At 34.1% G+C, this 18,659-nt stretch overlaps 1 protein-coding gene across 3 annotated transcripts; it reads right to left on the minus strand.

The window, feature by feature from the left end:
* Positions 1-7,173: 7,173 nt before the first annotated feature.
* LOC142349683 (uncharacterized) lies at positions 7,174-17,836 on the minus strand. Of its 3 annotated transcripts, none has more exons than XR_012760845.1 (2): positions 15,524-15,615; positions 7,174-7,593 (listed from the first exon to the last, which is right to left on the minus strand). XR_012760845.1 is itself a non-coding variant. In XM_075401411.1 (2 exons), exons 1-2 carry the CDS (start codon positions 17,826-17,828, stop codon positions 7,211-7,213), a joined length of 519 nt encoding a protein of 172 aa, XP_075257526.1. In that variant the 5' UTR covers positions 17,829-17,836; the 3' UTR covers positions 7,174-7,210. The 3 variants fall into 3 exon arrangements, 2 of the variants coding, with proteins under 2 accessions (XP_075257526.1, XP_075257525.1); XM_075401411.1 differs by lacking the exon at positions 15,524-15,615 and adding an exon at positions 17,693-17,836; XM_075401410.1 differs by lacking the exon at positions 15,524-15,615 and adding an exon at positions 17,693-17,836 and having other exon boundaries at positions 7,174-7,608.
* Positions 17,837-18,659: the final 823 nt, after the last annotated feature.

Here is an 18,659-nt window from a genome sequence, read left to right on the forward strand (position 1 = left end):
AGAAGTTTAAACCTCGATAACTCCCTGTAGAAAACGAAAATTAAGAAAATCTTTTTAATTCCATATTCTACGCTGGACGAGCTTTCTAATGATACCAGTCTCAACTCTCTACGATGAATATATCGAGCGGCGAAAATTCACGGAACAAAAAAAAACCCATTTGAGTATATAGTTCCTCCCCCCTCAAGAGGGTCGGAACAAAAAACTGGACCACTGTAAAAACCAGCCCTGAAGACTCTTCATGAACAATTGATAACAAGCATTAAAAAACGAAACAAAGCAACAAAAAATGAAGCTACCGTTATTGAATATACCCAGGTTTAGACCTCGACTTATGAAAAGACATCACTCGACCAAAAAATGGCAAGAAAAGTCAGTGCTCGAAACACATAGCCTATGAAAAAACTTTGAATTGATTCCAAACGACAGTTGGACTTTAGCATGTCACAAAGTCTATTCACACTGGAACTTCGCTGGACCAAAATGTCGTACTCAACTCCTTTTTGCGTGAACAAAAGTTTTATATAATGAACATTTTCTTGACCTAAATAACCATGCTCGACGTTTGCTGGACACAAAGTCACCTAGTATTGATCTAGCAAATTTAGGTCAAGCAATTTTATAATCATGAATCGATTAAAAATCATTTCATGAATCTTTCCTGCATCAAAACCCTTACTTAGGAGTTTTTGCTCATCAAGGCTTATTACGGAGTCAACAAATATGCTTCTTCATCTGCTGCAAATCAATCAAAAGTTGTAAAACAACTGATAACACCATATTTCATTATGACTAATGGAAACAAGGCCCCATCAATTAGGCTGGCTAGTTTCTTTCAATCAAGTAAATTGACAATACATTTCAGTGGAGACAAATGCTGGAGTATATTGAAAAAAAATTATAAAACTTTTTGACAATTTGCAAAATGTCGTTTAAACTTGACTGTTTCAGTGCAATTCTGATTGTTCTTGCTGAGGTTCTGCTTCAGTATATACTGACTCAAGAAACGAATAAACAATTTCAAGTTTAGAAAAAGCAGACGTATGAAAAAAGTATTTGCTCGACCCCATAAATAGACAATGTTCGACCAAAGAATTGACTGCTAAAATGATATTTCCGGACCCATTAAAGGCCTATGCTAATCCCTAATACTCCTAAGAACAGACAAAATTTGACTCAAAGTGCGCAAGGAAAGATTTCTATTCGACTTTAAGTAAGACGGTTGACTGTGTAATTTTAGTTAAAAGGGCCTGGCTGCTAAAAATTAGCAGTCTTTTCATAAATCAAGGCCCAAAAGTGGGTTAATTTTAAAAAAGATTTGGAAACTCTGATTACAACTTATCCATATTCGGCGAATTTCGGCACAATCATATCGCACATAAATAATACAAAATATTTAACCGTAAAAATTCCAAAGAAGCACAAGAGAAAGAAGTTAACTTTCACTATTGATCTATACTTCTCATTTACAGCCACTATTATATGACCAATATGAAGCTGATGATCCAAAGAATCGATATTTTTGATTTTCAATAAGGATATGAAAACTCATTAACTGCTTCAAACCTCCAAATTTATTTGAGCGATGGGAACATTACAGTGGCTGTAATTTTTTGATACGGGAAATTTTGTAGAGATATATGCTTTGTAGAGAGATATACAAAAGTGATGTCACTGACAAATCTCCTGAAAGTTGAATTGATTGCTATCAAAAAAAATTTTGGATGAAATTTTTTAGCTTAAGAATTTTATGTTTATTTTTCAAATACATCCATTTTTTGGATGAGTGAAATTATGTACAAAGAACTGAGAAGATTAAAATTGTGTTTGTTTGTCTGTGCCACAGCGATTCTGGGAACTTTTTGTGTAATATCTGATAAGATGCTGACTAAGAATTTTTATCGTGTAAGATCTGAGCAGATCTTACACGATAAAAATTCCTCATATCATAACTTACACGAAAAAATTCTGTTAAGAGGAATTTTTATCGTGTAAAATTTTATAAGACATTTTTTAAGATAAACATTTCTCTTATCAGAATTTTTATCGTGTAAGATCTGATAAGACATCTTATAAGATAAACATTCCTCTTACCAGAATTTTTATCGTGTGGGATCTGATAAGATGGAATTTTTATAGTGTAAGATCTGATCAGACGGAATTTTTATCGTGTAAGATCTTATAAGACATGTTTTAATGATTTCAATATAACCTTATAACGTATTCAAGTTCCTATGAAAGTTAAAAAAAATCGGTCAACTAATCAATTATGGAACAAAAAATGAGTGTTAATTCTGTTTTGGCGGCAGTTTTATTGGGAGTGTTAACTGGGTAATTTGACTAATTTTAGCAGTCCAAGACAGTTTCGGTCTTTGAAACAAATTCAGCCTAGTTTGATAATCATCGCTTCAGAGAAAGCCCTTGCCACTGGAATAACCTTTTATACAATATCTTATGAGTCTTAAAAGACAGTATAATATACTTTTCTCTTTGTTGCTCTGACGCTTCATTGTTGCATGCTGTAGCTTTTCGGCTGCTGCTTGAAAGCAGCTCTGAATTGTCTTCAATTTGAAGAGCATGCCATACTTCAAGAACTTTTAGAGTCATAGCTTTCCAAATAGTTATCGTGTAAGATCTGAGCAGATCTTACACGATAAAAATTCCTAATATCATAACTTACACGAAAAAAATTCTGTTAAGAGGAATTTTCATTGTGTAAAATTTTATAAGACATCTTTTAAGATAAAATTTTCTCCTATCAGAATTTTTATCGTGTAAGATCTGATAAGACATCTTATAAGATAAACATTCCTCTTACCAGAATTTTTATCGTGTAGGATCTGATAAGATGGAATTTTTATAGTGTAAGATCTGATCAGACGGCATTTTTATCGTGTAAGATCTTATAAGACATGTTTGAATGATTTCAATATAACCTTATAACGTATTCAAGTTCCTATGAAAGTTAAAAAAAATCGGTCAACTAATCAATTATGGAGCAAAAAATGAGTGTTTATTCTGTTTTGGCGGCAGTTTTATTGGGAGTGTTAACTGGGTAATTTGACTAAATTTAGCAGTCCAAGATAGTTTCGGTCTTTGAAACAAATTCGGCCTAGTTTGATAATCATCGCTTCAGAGAAAGCCCTTGCCACTGGAATAACCTTTTTTACAATATCTTATAAGTCTTAAAAGACAGTATAAGATACTTTTCTCTTTGTTGCTCTGACGCTTAATTGTTGCATGCTGTAGCTTTTCGGCTGCTGCTTGAAAGCAGCTCTGAATTGTCTTCAGTTTGAAGAGCATGCCATACTTCAAGAACTTTTAGAGTCATAGCTTTCCAAATAGTTATCGTGTAAGGTCTGATAAGAGGAAATTTTTATCGTGTAAGATCTTTTGGACGGAATTTTTATCGTGTAAGATCTGATAAGACGGAGTTTATGTCGTGTAAGAACTTATAAGAGGAATTTTTATTGTGTAAAAACTTATAAGAGGAATTTTCATCGTATAAGATCTGAGAAAGGTCTTATCAGATCTGATAAGAAGATGCATCCCCTTACAGGCTATTAGCAAGATGGTTTTGTCAGAAATTTGTCAGATCTTACACGATAAAAAATCCAGAATCACTGGGAAGTTACTTAAAGACTTTTTGTCAAATTTTTTGGAATTTCTCATATTTGGTAACAAAAAAAGAAAAGTTTAAAATTTTAACAATAGATAAAGAACAGATGAAGAAAACATTGTGACATATTGTCGATTCAATTGTGACATAATATTTGTCGATTCAGCAAGAAAACTGCTGCCTGTGCAAACACAGAAAGCAGCAAAAGTATTATTAGTCAAACCGCTTGCAGAAGAAATCAATTGAAACTGCCCATTTTTTCAAGCTCTTATCTCATTTTCGAGTACTGATTACTACAAAAACTAAGGATGCGGTTGGACTTTAAAACTAATAAACATCAGTTATCTATTTCAGTTGCAGCCTGAAATGATGATTTTGAAATACTTGACTAAAGTTTATCGAGGACAATTTCGGTTTTTCAAAACGTATGAGTTGTTTAATATTTGATTGGGTTCACTTTATCAAGCACTTTGTGTTCACTTTAAAATATTCCAACTTTAGATGTTTTTGGATAGATCTAAAATGAACTTTACAAACTAAATTCAGATCAAACTGAAATTGTTTCAAGAGAGGGCATCTCTGTAAATTTTCGTAATTATACCTTTACGTTTTCAAAATATAGTGCTGATAAAGATGTTCTCATTTTTTTCTAAAACTTTCTATAAAGTTTTTCAACAAGTTTTTCTCAAGACTATACTTAACATTTTAAATAAATGTCTGTGGTCCCTCAAAGCCAAAAAATGATTTCTCCCTGAAATCAAAATGCATCCTTATTATTCCTGTAGTCTGAGCAAAAATTTTTTTCATATTGTTAAGATGTTTTTCTCAAAAAAGACGTATTTAGCACTAAATTCCTCATTAATCTCATATTCTTAAAAAAACTTTGAAAAATTTAGTGTAGCTCCACTTTTGTACAAACTAATTTCGCAACTTTCCAGAGTATTCTAAACAAAGATATGTGGTATTGTTTTAAATACTCTGGGTCTAGTAATTCAAAACAAAAATTCAATATAAGAATTTAGCTTTCATGAAAAAAGGGTTTTAGAAATATTTAGCAACACCTCAATTAGCAAGAATTCAGCTCTATTGAAATTCAAGATAAAACCCCGTTTCAATCAAATCAACTCATTAGTCAGGTTTGTGATTTTCTCAATTATTTGAAGTTAATTTTAGGACTTGACCTGCTACTTTTAGTTTTAAAGTCAAACATTTTCTTTTTTACCTATTTCCTACATTTTTTCTTTTCTTAAGATCTTTTTGACTTCTCTAGACAATTTTAATTCAGTCATTATGTACAATTTGCATCAAAACGGCAAACTTTGTTGGCTAACTTTGACAACTCTGGTTCTTGTTTTTAGTCATAATTGAATTAATGGCTACAAAGAGAACGCAAAAAAGGCTTTAGTGCTTTTCAAAGATGCATTTCTGGCACTAACTATTATATTTGTAAATTCTGTCTACAATTCCATACTCTAACCGATCTCATATCATTTGAAGATCAAAAAACCATTTCCCGTATTTGGGGAAATATTTTTAGCAGTTAAACATACTTCATAAATATAATTATGACAAATGATTCAACTCAGGGCGAGACGTGACGATTATCTCATAAGATCTTGCAAATTTCTTGCAAAAGATGTTTATCTTGTAGGATCTTGCAAGATAAATGGTTATCTTGTAAGTTTCTTGCAGGTTTGATCCGATTGAGCTGCATTCTCATTGGTTCTTTTGTGTGGATTATTCTTCATTTGTTGTATTAAAAACTAGAGAAACGGTTGTGCGTATTTGGGTGATTTTAACGCATCCGCTAATTTTAAAAATGATAAATTTTGCCAGCTCAATTTTCATATACTGTTAATAATTTTGATGTTTACTATTGGTTTAGTGCCAGAAATTTGTTTTACCTTGCGAGAAATGCGAGAAGAATGGTAATATTGTAAGAATCTTGCATGGCGAATGCTTATCTGTTATTGTTCTGTTAAAAAATATTCATTACGATGCAGAGGTATACCCCAAAATTTCCGCCATAGTAATATTGGCTCGCAAATTAGTTACATACAATGAACGAATTTAGGTGACATCCTCTGTATCTTACTTTTCGCAAAAGGGGTTCCGCCAATTTTGCGAAATAAAAGAACATTCGGTGCGAAAAGTAGTAACAATTCTCGTAGCAATTTTCCGCTCAATTTAGGTATTTATTATTCGCGCGCATTTTGAGCACGTAATAAGCACTTTAATAAAGATTTAATTGAAACTTTCAAAGCTTCAAAGTGCTTTAAATACATGCAACCACAAAAACTGATTTTTTTCCGAAAAATCCCTCGCACATCAGAGATTTTGTATATCAATGTGGGACTGGCCAATTTGAATAAGTAGTAATAAATAGTACTAATAAGTAGTAATAAAGTACTATAAGTAGTAATAAAATAGTAATAAATTACTACTAGTAGTAATAAGTTAGGCTTAATAAAATAAGTGGTAATTAAGTTAGGCATAATTCCGGATTATATGCTAAATCGAGCTACATTATGTGCGAAAAATCGATACATAAATGGAGCGGATGCGTGATACAACTCGCGCGAAAAAATAGGTTATTAAGTTTGTACTTGTATTTCGCGGCTGAAATTAGGACACTTTTGCGAACACGGGATACGATATTCCCTTCCATTTTGCCGGTTTCTGCTAAAGTACCTATTTTCCGCAATATTGTTTCACTTTCAATGTATTAACATAGTAAAAACGAACAGGAGATACACGCAACGGGCATATCTGCCCGTGACGATTTGGGTATACCTCTGCATTGTAATGTTGTAAGACGATTCATCCTCTTGCAAGATTCTGACAGAAACTTACAATATCTTAGAAGCTAACCATCCCCAGTTTACTCGCGAGGATTTTCAGAAGAAATAATATTAAATTCTAGCAGTATCGCCTTTTTGATCCATTAAAATTACATTTTTTGGACAAATTTTCTTAACTGAATTATTTGTGGCCTCTCATCTGTAAAGCCCGGCCAGAAGTTAGTACTATAGAGTGCAATAGCCATAATTCATGAATTCAATCTTGCTTTTTCAATCAGATCAAATTAAAGCATTTTGTTGTCACAAATTATGGTCTGCAGGGCCTTGTAAAAGATGCCACTAGCCATAACAGTATATATCATATATAGAAAAACATAATTTATAGATTGCCTTGAGCTACCAAAGGGGTATAAATTAGTTCCCGTAATTTCAAAAGGAGCTTTTTCTCTTTGTTTCATATATCAGACACCTGGAGTCAGTAACCGTTTCCTCATAAAGGTGGATATCTTGTAAGACTCTAGCAAATTTCCTAGTTTAGCCAAAATGTTGCAAGATCTTGCCACTTAACCTTACTCGGTTTTAAACCATGGCATATTATTCCATTTTTTTCTAATTTTATCGACGATTTCTCAGCCAACGTCAAAAGTTATAAACCATTGCAACTTATTCATTTTTTTCCCAATTTTATCGACATTTTCTCAGCCAACTTCAAAAGTTATAGCGCTATAACTTTTCAGTTTAAAATAAATTTTTACCAAAAAAATTTATTTTATCTCCATTCTGAATCAGGTTAATCATTTCCAGGTTGAGGCAATCCTCTTTCCACATAATAACTTGCGATTCCGTCAACAATCCACTCGTAGAAAAACGGAACGCTGGAAAAGAAACTTCCACCCGTGAAGTAGTCCAAAATCTGGGTCCCAAAATAAGGCAAAGAAAATTTCCCAATATAACTTGTAACTCCGTAGACACAAATGGGTTCTGGGTCTGGAAAATCGCCAATGATGTATAAAGGTCCTCCCGAATCTCCATGAAAAATGTTGTCGTTGGTGTGACCGTAAAATGGTTTGGTGCATATGACGTCATTTGGGCACGGGTTCAGACATGTTGCTGGTCGCTCACGGAGAAAGATTTCACGAAGGTTCTCCGAATAGTTGTGAAAGTATTCGGGTCCTCGATGTCGTGGCACTTTCTTTTGATATGCTGTTTTTAGCCTATTGCAATACGCATCTGTGCATTCTGTATAATTTTCATGTACATTTTTTGCAAAAATTTGACCCCTTTTATTGTTAAGGATCCGAAGTAAACTCGGAAGAAAATAACTACAAAAACAAAATAGATGATTAAAAATATTTACATGATCTCTGATAAAAATTAATTGCACGTATAGTAACAATTTGTCATATAAAAATTAATTGAATAAAAATTCAATTAATTCCTCATTTGGTTGTTTGTTAATTTGTAAATTTTTTACAATTTTCCAAGATTATGTTTTTAAGCACTTGTTGATGTTTTTGCTTAAACACTGTTCAGTAATGCTCGAAAACTTGTGAAGAAGTTTGTGATGACAAAAAATGGCTCCTATTTTTATTCGTTTAATTGCTCTAAAGCAAAGTTTGTAGCAATAATTTTAGTCCTGTGGTCTTTTGCAATGCAACTTTTCAGTTGACCGATTTTTTGTCTGACCTTTTTAATTTTCGTCATCAAAAACGGCACAAACAGGTAAAGCCCGAAGGGCATTAAGTGACTGAGATGCCCTCATAGATTCTCAAACCTTACGAGTCTGCATGAATGCGATTCACTGAATTTATTTGAGGAGATAATGGCAAGGTGTAACGAGGGCGGGTTATTAGTCTTAAAAGTTCGACCCTAATCACCCGGGCGAATTGATACCCTCTCTCTTCCAGTCTTCCTAACCCTATCCCTGCACCCAACACTTGACCCTCCCCACTCAACCCTAATGCTAGCATCCCTAAGCCCCAGCTGCTACCGAAGTCAAATGCTCGCCGGTCGTTTCAGAACAATTAGACAGACATTAGTTGGATATGTGTATACAAGTTAGGCACAATGCGTTGTCGTAGTTGGTGTGAAAACATTGTGAAAGAATAAATTTTTGCAATTGATCTTAGTTTTCATGCTATAAACTATTCAAATGTACAGCTCATTCTTGATGGCTACTTTGGAAGATCGATGGAATAAAATTGCGCCAGATTCCATGAATATATCATAATTTATATAATCTCACCTTAAATTTTTCTGGCTCATCAGAATATTACTCAGTTTTGGTTATGACTGCAAAGCTCTTCTATTCCCTCCGATTGACAAACTGAGTCAAGCAAAATTACAAGTCTCAGCTCGATTTGAAAAGAAAAGTGATAGTGGCAAAATGAGATCCAAGCTACCAGCCCAGATAACGTCCTTCAGCAGTACAGTCAGTTGCTATTGAGTTATGTGAACCTTTAGGAATATCTGATTTTACTTTCCAAAATGTATTTTGACAACTTCTGTTGATAACCTCACTAATCCCTCACCGCTTGTATCTATTTTTCATATTGCAGACGAGCAATGTTCAAAATTCTATTATATCGCAACAAATGCTCCAAAGATGCACAGATAAAAGCGTAAGCAAAATATTTTTGAAACGTTCTGGTCCATGTTTTAAGGTTATAAAAAGAGTTGCAAGCAGAAACTTGAATAAAATTACTTGACTCTTAACGGTGCCAATAACTACATAGCAATGGAGAGTTTGAGTAATGTTTGTCAGTTTTCACAATTAAAAAAGAAATCCTTCATTTTAGAAATTTGAATCAATCTTCTTCGCGTGAGACAGTCGTTAAGCAAAACCAAAGAAATGATATCTTTTAAGTTGGGAGAATCGTTTTCGATAACATTTTAAGTGAGAAATTTTTAGAGAAGTAGCGTATTTTCCGAAAAATGTCAAAAATCAACAAAAATTACTGAAAATATCTGTCTTCATTGAAAAGTGATCCAAAAATCATCATTAAAAATTAGAATTGAACCTCATTCTCGAAAGTTTAAAATATCATCTAGAAGCGTAAAAGAGGTGTTTTTCTCTAAGAAAAGTTGTTCCATAAAAATATCAAGAGCGGCAGCTATTTGAAGCTTCCAGATGACTCTTTCAACTTGAGACTTTTCATAAATAAAGATTGTTTTTAAAATTTTTAAAAACATTCATAGGTTGTTCTCAAATAGTATTATCAGTGTGTGAACCACTTATAATAGTGTTATGCCAGGTTAAGTAAGATCTTTTGAAAGATTTTTCGATATTCTTTATGAAATTGTCAAAAAAAATTTGGTAAGTTCTTATATGCTTCGTGGTGGCATTGATTACGGTTCCCATTAAAACTAAAAACTCTTACGGTTTTGATTAACCGTATTTACCCTATTCTATAATTATGTCCCTGGAAATTATGTTTGTTAACTTTTTGCAAAAATTTTTTTTTTTCTTCAAGCAAATTTCTCTTATCGAGCACAGAGGCGAAAATCATCAGCGAGAAGCTAGAAAAAATAACCTCATCCTCTGTCTTGATACTGTGATCCCGCCGAGTCGAAAAAATCAAAAATAAAAAAAGCGGATCTAATCTGAATTCCCCCTCTCCTGCTTAATAGGTATACGATGCTGATGCCTCCGACGCACGTGCTATTTTTCACTTTGTAACGTGTCACGAAACAAAATGTTATTTGTATTTTCGGATCTTTTCCGTTTGTGCCCCCCCAGTACGTTATGCTCCCCCCAGTGACAGCGCACGTGTCATTACATAGTAAATCATTATGTAAAAATAATGCACGTGCGTCGGGGGGTTGCAAATAATATGCACCCACTAAGTTGGGGGGGGGGGGGCACAAACGGAAAAGATCCGTATTTTCGTGCAAAGAAAACACTGGGACCGAAACAGAATAGATTGTAACATTCATTGCGATAGGAGATTAAGTTGTTCAATCAATTTGTCCTTCTTTTCGGGTATGTTGACTGAAAGTAATGGAAACAAAGCGTAGATTAGTCCGCCACACCGAACAAAAAAAGATCGGCATGTTCGTTTTCAAACGTAATCAACCGTCAAAAATTTTGGATCATTTCCTTTTGTCCCCCCCCCCCCAGTTTAGTGGAGGCATATTATTTGCACCCCCCCCCCCCCCCCCCCCGACACAAGTGACATATTTTTACAAATTTGTTAGATTGTTGAATTTAAAAATAACCAAGAAATTTATGTTCGTTTATTTAATTTTGAGTACGAGCTAAATAAATATTTTCATTAATTTTGCACAAGCTTGCAGAACTTTTCTCTTAGAAGTACTTATAATTTTCTGGCAAAAAGAACCCTATCATAACGTTTAACTACAACATAAACTTACAAATCAAATCAAATATGCCTATAGAAAAAAAGACACAATTCTCATATTTAAAACCGACCACAATGAAGAACTCTTATGCTTAAATACTGAACATACCGACTGTGTCTTACATTTAGATACAAAACATAGCGATGATATCTTACGGTTAAATATCGGACATGCCAACGATCTTTTGCGATGAGTCGGTATACTGAATCCTTCAAACTGAATCTTATAAAACCGAACATACCGAATCTCTCGCGTACAAAACCGACAATACCTAAACTTTTATACGTTGTTCGAAACCGACAATGACGAAAAAGCCTAACGTACCGACCTTTTTTTACGTTTGAAACTGAACATACCAAAAATTGCTTACACATTTTTTCGTCGTTTTTGTTCGGTATTCTCAGCTAGGGTACTGTTGCACTCTCCTCGTCACTATTCTTTTTCTTAATAATAACTATTTAAATGTTTTACTGTTGGACTCTACCCGCTACTGTTCAATTTAAGGAAACGAGCGGTGAACTCTGTTGGCATCAAACTAAATTTCTCCTCTTCATTTTTTTAAAGATGGTCGAACTTCGCAGAAATTTTTTACGACGATGTACATATCCTCTCAATCGCTTTTTCTTAGCCCACTTTCCGACAGACTAATTTTTTAATGGAGACCCCTAATTTTTGACCAGTCAAATACGGAGCAAACGTGTAAGATGCATAACTTATGATAGCAATTGGTAAATTAGAACACTTTATGTTAATTTAGACAATTCTGTTTGTTTGAAGGTTCTAAAAACAAGTCAAATTTTTGATATTTTTCCAAAAAGAAGTTATTGTACCAATACCGCAAATAGGGTTAACTGATAAGTCTTAAAAAAGCAAGATGATGAACAAAAGCACTGTGAGCTGTCAAATTAAATCAAATAATTGGCTAAGTTGTTTATGTGCATTAAATTTAAGTCCAAATATCATTGATCAGGCACTAAGTTAACTAAAGATATCCAATAAATATTGAACAAAAATTGAATTGTTCTTATTAGTTTGAAGAAAACCAGAAAGTGAAATTGCAGTGTGTTTTATCGTTTTTGAAGTATTACCATCTCCGAAGTATGCCGCTATCCCCTATGGATAGCTATGTTAATCGGACATTTAAAAAAGTTTAGTGGCATATACGTCAATAGTCTCCGCTGGTTTTTTTGACTTTCGGACCAATCCAAACACTCATCGCCAATAAGTTATTTACACCAAGAATACCTTGATTTAAAGATTTTTGACATTTTGAATGCAAAAATGACTGCTTAAGTGCGAAATGAGGAAATTGGTCAGTTTCAACGGAATGTACGTGTAAAGTAACGCAATGGGTGATCTTGGAAAGTGGTTAGAATGTGTTATTAGGTTTTAACTATAGATAAGCACTTTTCAAAGATTTAAATTTAAAAATTTAAATCTCAAAAAATTAGTTTTCTGACCTAAAAATTGGTCTAAACCGACTTTGGTGCAGGAAATTTGAATTTATAGTCAGGCCCTGCCTCCAAGGTTTAGCGCACTCCACTGCTTCGGGGCGGGAAATTTTAAATGCTCGTGGTATGTTCGTAGTAACCTTACAGTTTTGGAGGGTTACTTTTAAAGGCTTTTCTAATGGTTCTATCTTTACTTTCCGGTTCTGTCGGCTGAAGGACTTTGAAAAGCTATCTGATCGGCTGAAGGACTTTGAAATGATAATAATATGATAAACTAAGAAAAATAGTAACAAAAATGTTCCCATCCCAGCCAATTTTGACGAATTTGGGTTTTTGACTTCTTCGGTTTTTGGCACTCACGACTCGTTGAAACTTTCAAATACGAAAACGAGTCTTTACAGAGAGTCTAGGAAGTCTGAGTTTTTGCATGCAGCTAGTTCTTATGCTATAAGTTATAAATTGTTTCATCCGGTGAGATTTTGAGTTATCAGCATTTGAGTTTTCGACCTCCGTGGTACGTGCCGGAAAGTGTGTTGGTGCTCCGTGTGTACTAGGTCATGAAATAATGTGGATAGGAGCATCTGTGCATACACTTTTTTTCACAAAGTTTTTCCTTATCAACTTAACCCTTCATCTTGGACGAATGAAACCTTAATGATCGCTGGAGGTCGAATTTCGGACTTCTAGAAAGTTGGTGTTTTCAGCATTTAAAAATATAGGGAAATGCGTGAAATGAATATGCAGTAAAGAGTAGCAATTTGTCTTAATTGGAGGACAAGATTTTAGTAACGAATTAAAGTGCGTGTTTTTTTACACAGATTCATTACAACTAGCCTGGTTTTGATAGCGGAAATAGAGTGATAATAGTTTTTCAAAACAAATTTGCATTGTTTACTACGCAAACTCTGATTGATACAACAAAAGCATAAAGTTTTAATGCGAAGCTGGTTGGCTTACCTAAAATTCAACAAGTCAGTTACTTATAATAGGGTGAAATTGAAGAATAGTTGGCAACCGTTGAATGACCGAGCGCAATTTTGCATATAACTAGTTCTTAAGCTCTAGTTCCTAATTAATTTCATCCAATGAGATTTGGACACCCGACCAGGAGTTATCAGATTTTGAAATTTCTACCTCAGCAGTATTAACGAAAAAGTGTGTGTGTGTTGCTGCTCGTTGTGTACTGTTGTCAGTAAGGTGATGAAATATTGTGGTTAGGCGCATCTGTTGACAGATTTTCCGATACAAAATTTATATTTATCAACTAAACTATTCATATTGGACGGGTGCCCCTTAACGATCTCTGGAGGTGAATTTTCTGACTTTAAGGAACATTGGTGTTTTCAGCTTTTCAAACTACAGGAACTGCATGAATTGTTTATATGGTACAGAATAACAATTTTTCTTATTTGAAGGATGATATTTCTTTAGCGAATTAAAGCTCGTGTTTGTTGACAAAGATTTATTATAGCTAATTTTTTTGGTGGCGAAAAGGGGTTGATAATAGTTTTTCAAAACAAGTTTGCATTGCTTACTAAACAAACTGTGATTGATACGTCAAGTGCATAAATTGTAATGGCGCGTTTGCTTACATAAGATTCAACAGGTCCCTCACATATAAAAAAGTAGAATTGAAGAAGAGTTAGCAGCAGTTGAATGACAAAGCGCAATTTTGCCTGCAACTAGTTCCTAAACATTTTCATCCGTTGAGAATTAAACCCCAGACCAATAGTTATCACAATTTGAATTTTCTACCTCCATGGTACAAACGGGAGGGTGTGTGCGCTGTTGCTCCTTGTGTACAATTGTCAGTAAGGTCATGAAACATTGTGGATAGGCGCATCTGTGTTTACACCTTTCGCTACAAAGTTCAACTTTATCATTTTAAACCTTCATCTTAGACGGGTGAAAACTTAATGATCCCTGGAGGTCGAATTTGGGACTTCTAGAAAATTGTGTTTTCAGCATTTAAAAATATAGGGAAATGAGTGAAATGAATATGCAGTAGAGAGTAGCAATTTCTCTTAATTGGAGGACGAGATTTTAGTAGCGAATTAAAGTGCGTGTTTTTAGACAGAGATTCATTAAAACTAGCTTGTTTTGATAGCGGAAATAGAGTGATAATAGTTTTTCAAAACAAAATTGCATTGTTTACTAAGCAAACTGTGATTGATACGACAAAAGCATACAGTTGTAATGCAATGCGGGTTTGCTTACATAACAGTCCACAAATAAAATACTTATAATAACGTGGAATTGAATATTGTTTGGCAGCAGTTGTATGACAGAGCAAAATTTCAAAATAATATTTTTGCATAGTAAACAGAGCCCTCCCCGGTATATGACAGATTTCGAGTGAAAACTGCAAAGTCTACTATAAAGATTAATTGTTTCCTTAAGATAAGAGCGTGTTGATTCAGTTTTAACTGAAGCGACACAGAGAGTTGTTGTGGTTGAGAGCGGGAGATAGCAGAAAAATTTAGATCGCGACTCGAGCGAATCAACTTGAGAAGTTCAGTCCTAAGGGAAAGGCTAGGAAACTCTTAGTTTAGTGGGATTAAATTTAGGAAGTTTTGAGATTAAACTTGGAAGTTTTTAACTGCAAAATCAGTTGGTATATCGTGAGCCTTTTGGTTAAGGTCATTTGGGAGATAAACCACGGAGAATGTGTTATTATTATTGTAATTACTAATATAAATTGTCTTGAAAAATATTTTTAAGAATTTGCAATTTTTTCACTACTTTGTTATGTATATGACCAGAACTGATTTTACGGGCCTCATAGAGGATTGACTATTTTTGAGAAAATTTAAGTTGCAACAGCGTACTAGTAGCAGAGTAACAAGGTTGCGCTTGCTTCACCAACTAAAAACCTTATTTCATTTGATCGATCTTCTAGACCACAGAGTCAGCTCACTGTTGAGCATATTCAAAGTTCAGAAGACAACATAACGCTTTGTGGCTCGACCCCATAAATGTCGTGCTGAAAATCTAATGGAAGAAAGTTAAATCGAACCATAATCTAATGACTGAAAATATTTATCAGATCACCGACTTTTCGTATATTAATTTAGACCAAACAGTTTGAAACGTTTCATTAATTCACACAAAAGCAATCTTCCTAGTTCAGAAGATTATGTAGAAAAGTTAAATTGAAATATCGGCCTCAATTAATTGAGAATTTCTCAAAAATACTAAAATACTATTTTCACAAAATGTTCCAAAGAATTTCTTAAAGCAATAAAAGAATAGGGAATTTTACGGCTTTGTAAAACTATAGAAGAAAGTACCGATTTTGCCCATTCCACACGTTGCGAGTACCATACACATGTCCTCAAAGTAGTAGGGACATGGCTCCAGAATAGACTCATCTGGAATTGTGGTTAGGCGCATCTGTTGACAGATTTTCCGATACAAAATTTATATTTATCAACTAAACTATTCATATTGGACGGGTGCCCCTTAACGATCTCTGGAGGTGAATTTTCTGACTTTAAGGAACATTGGTGTTTTCAGCTTTTCAAACTACAGGAACTGCATGAATTGTTTATATGGTACAGAATAACAATTTTTCTTATTTGAAGGATGATATTTCTTTAGCGAATTAAAGCTCGTGTTTGTTGACAAAGATTTATTATAGCTAATTTTTTTGGTGGCGAAAAGGGGTTGATAATAGTTTTTCAAAACAAGTTTGCATTGCTTACTAAACAAACTGTGATTGATACGTCAAGTGCATAAATTGTAATGGCGCGTTTGCTTACATAAGATTCAACAGGTCCCTCACATATAAAAAAGTAGAATTGAAGAAGAGTTAGCAGCAGTTGAATGACAAAGCGCAATTTTGCCTGCAACTAGTTCCTAAACATTTTCATCCGTTGAGAATTAAACCCCAGACCAATAGTTATCACAATTTGAATTTTCTACCTCCATGGTACAAACGGGAGGGTGTGTGCGCTGTTGCTCCTTGTGTACAATTGTCAGTAAGGTCATGAAACATTGTGGATAGGCGCATCTGTGTTTACACCTTTCGCTACAAAGTTCAACTTTATCATTTTAAACCTTCATCTTAGACGGGTGAAAACTTAATGATCCCTGGAGGTCGAATTTGGGACTTCTAGAAAATTGTGTTTTCAGCATTTAAAAATATAGGGAAATGAGTGAAATGAATATGCAGTAGAGAGTAGCAATTTCTCTTAATTGGAGGACGAGATTTTAGTAGCGAATTAAAGTGCGTGTTTTTAGACAGAGATTCATTAAAACTAGCTTGTTTTGATAGCGGAAATAGAGTGATAATAGTTTTTCAAAACAAAATTGCATTGTTTACTAAGCAAACTGTGATTGATACGACAAAAGCATACAGTTGTAATGCAATGCGGGTTTGCTTACATAACAGTCCACAAATAAAATACTTATAATAACGTGGAATTGAATATTGTTTGGCAGCAGTTGTATGACAGAGCAAAATTTCAAAATAATATTTTTGCATAGTAAACAGAGCCCTCCCCGCTATATGACAGATTTCGAGTGAAAACTGCAAAGTCTACTATAAAGATTAATTGTTTCCTTAAGATAAGAGCGTGTTGATTCAGTTTTAACTGAAGCGACACAGAGAGTTGTTGTGGTTGAGAGCGGGAGATAGCAGAAAAATTTAGATCGCGACTCGAGCGAATCAACTTGAGAAGTTCAGTCCTAAGGGAAAGGCTAGGAAACTCTTAGTTTAGTGGGATTAAATTTAGGAAGTTTTGAGATTAAACTTGGAAGTTTTTAACTGCAAAATCAGTTGGTATATCGTGAGCCTTTTGGTTAAGGTCATTTGGGAGATAAACCACGGAGAATGTGTTATTATTATTGTAATTACTAATATAAATTGTCTTGAAAAATATTTTTAAGAATTTGCAATTTTTTCACTACTTTGTTATGTATATGACCAGAACTGATTTTACGGGCCTCATAGAGGATTGACTATTTTTGAGAAAATTTAAGTTGCAACAGCGTACTAGTAGCAGAGTAACAAGGTTGCGCTTGCTTCACCAACTAAAAACCTTATTTCATTTGATCGATCTTCTAGACCACAGAGTCAGCTCACTGTTGAGCATATTCAAAGTTCAGAAGACAACATAACGCTTTGTGGCTCGACCCCATAAATGTCGTACTGAAAATCTAATGGAAGAAAGTTAAATCGAACCATAATCTAATGACTGAAAATATTTATCAGATCATCGACTTTTCGTATATTAATTTAGACCAAACAGTTTGAAACGTTTCATTAATTCACACAAAAGCAATCTTCCTAGTTCAGAAGATTATGTAGAAAAGTTAAATTGAAATATCGGCCTCAATTAATTGAGAATTTCTCAAAAATACTAAAATACTATTTTCACAAAATGTTCCAAAGAATTTCTTAAAGCAATAAAAGAATAGGGAATTTTACGGCTTTGTAAAACTATAGAAGAAAGTACCGATTTTGCCCATTCCACACGTTGCGAGTACCATACACGTGTCCTCAAAGTAGTAGGGACATGGCTCCAGAATAGACTCATCTGGAAATGTGAAATTGTGCACTCTGATTAATGCCACGTCATAATGAATGCGCATCGAGTGATATCTGAAACTCAGTTTGTAGCCTACCTGGGTCGAGGTGTCACCGCTAAAAATTGCTAAAAGATGTAAGATATGCGGTGAATTTGATTAAAAAGTGTAAGATTTGAGCTCAATGCGATGAATGCGGCGAAAAAAATTTATAAGCGGTGAAAACTTTTTTTCACCGCTTATGAGGTTAATAAAAAATTCACCGCTAAAAATCGCAATTCTTATAAGAACTCACAGCTAAATTCACCGCTAATCCTACAGAGTTTAACCATTGGAATAGTTGAATAAAAAATGTGACAATAACGCTGAATAACTAGCAACCTCGTAATATTAAAAAGATCTAATACCATAATATATGACGAACGAACATAGTGTTGATCGTAATGTAAAAAAATTGATGTTCAGGTAAATTATCGTATGATCAGCGTTAATTTAAGTGTTGAAAACTTTTTTACCGAATTCTGTTTGTAGCTCCAAAGAATTTTTTTGCCGCATTCTGCTGGTAGCTGTGAAAAATTTTGTTACACCGCTTAAGCGGTGAAAGACAATTTTTCACCACTACCAGCAGATTGCGGTGAAAAAAAATAATCAACGCTACCAGGATTCGGTGGGAAAAAATTTTTCACCGCTAAAATTGCAAATTTTACAAATAATCACCGTTAAATTCAACGCTTATTTTAAATTCACAGGAAATATCATTGATGATAGTGACAGATTGCGCTGTGGAATAGGAAGTTGTTGACAAGTAGGTAAGAGGTTCGAACCCGAGTACGGCAGTTTTTTTTAAGAAAGAATAGGGAATTTTACGGCTTTGTAAAATTATTGAAGAAAGTACCA

Source organism: Convolutriloba macropyga, chromosome 11 (genome assembly GCF_964194025.1).
Source record: "Convolutriloba macropyga chromosome 11, txConMacr16.3, whole genome shotgun sequence".
Lineage (NCBI taxonomy): Eukaryota > Metazoa > Xenacoelomorpha > Acoela > Convolutidae > Convolutriloba > Convolutriloba macropyga.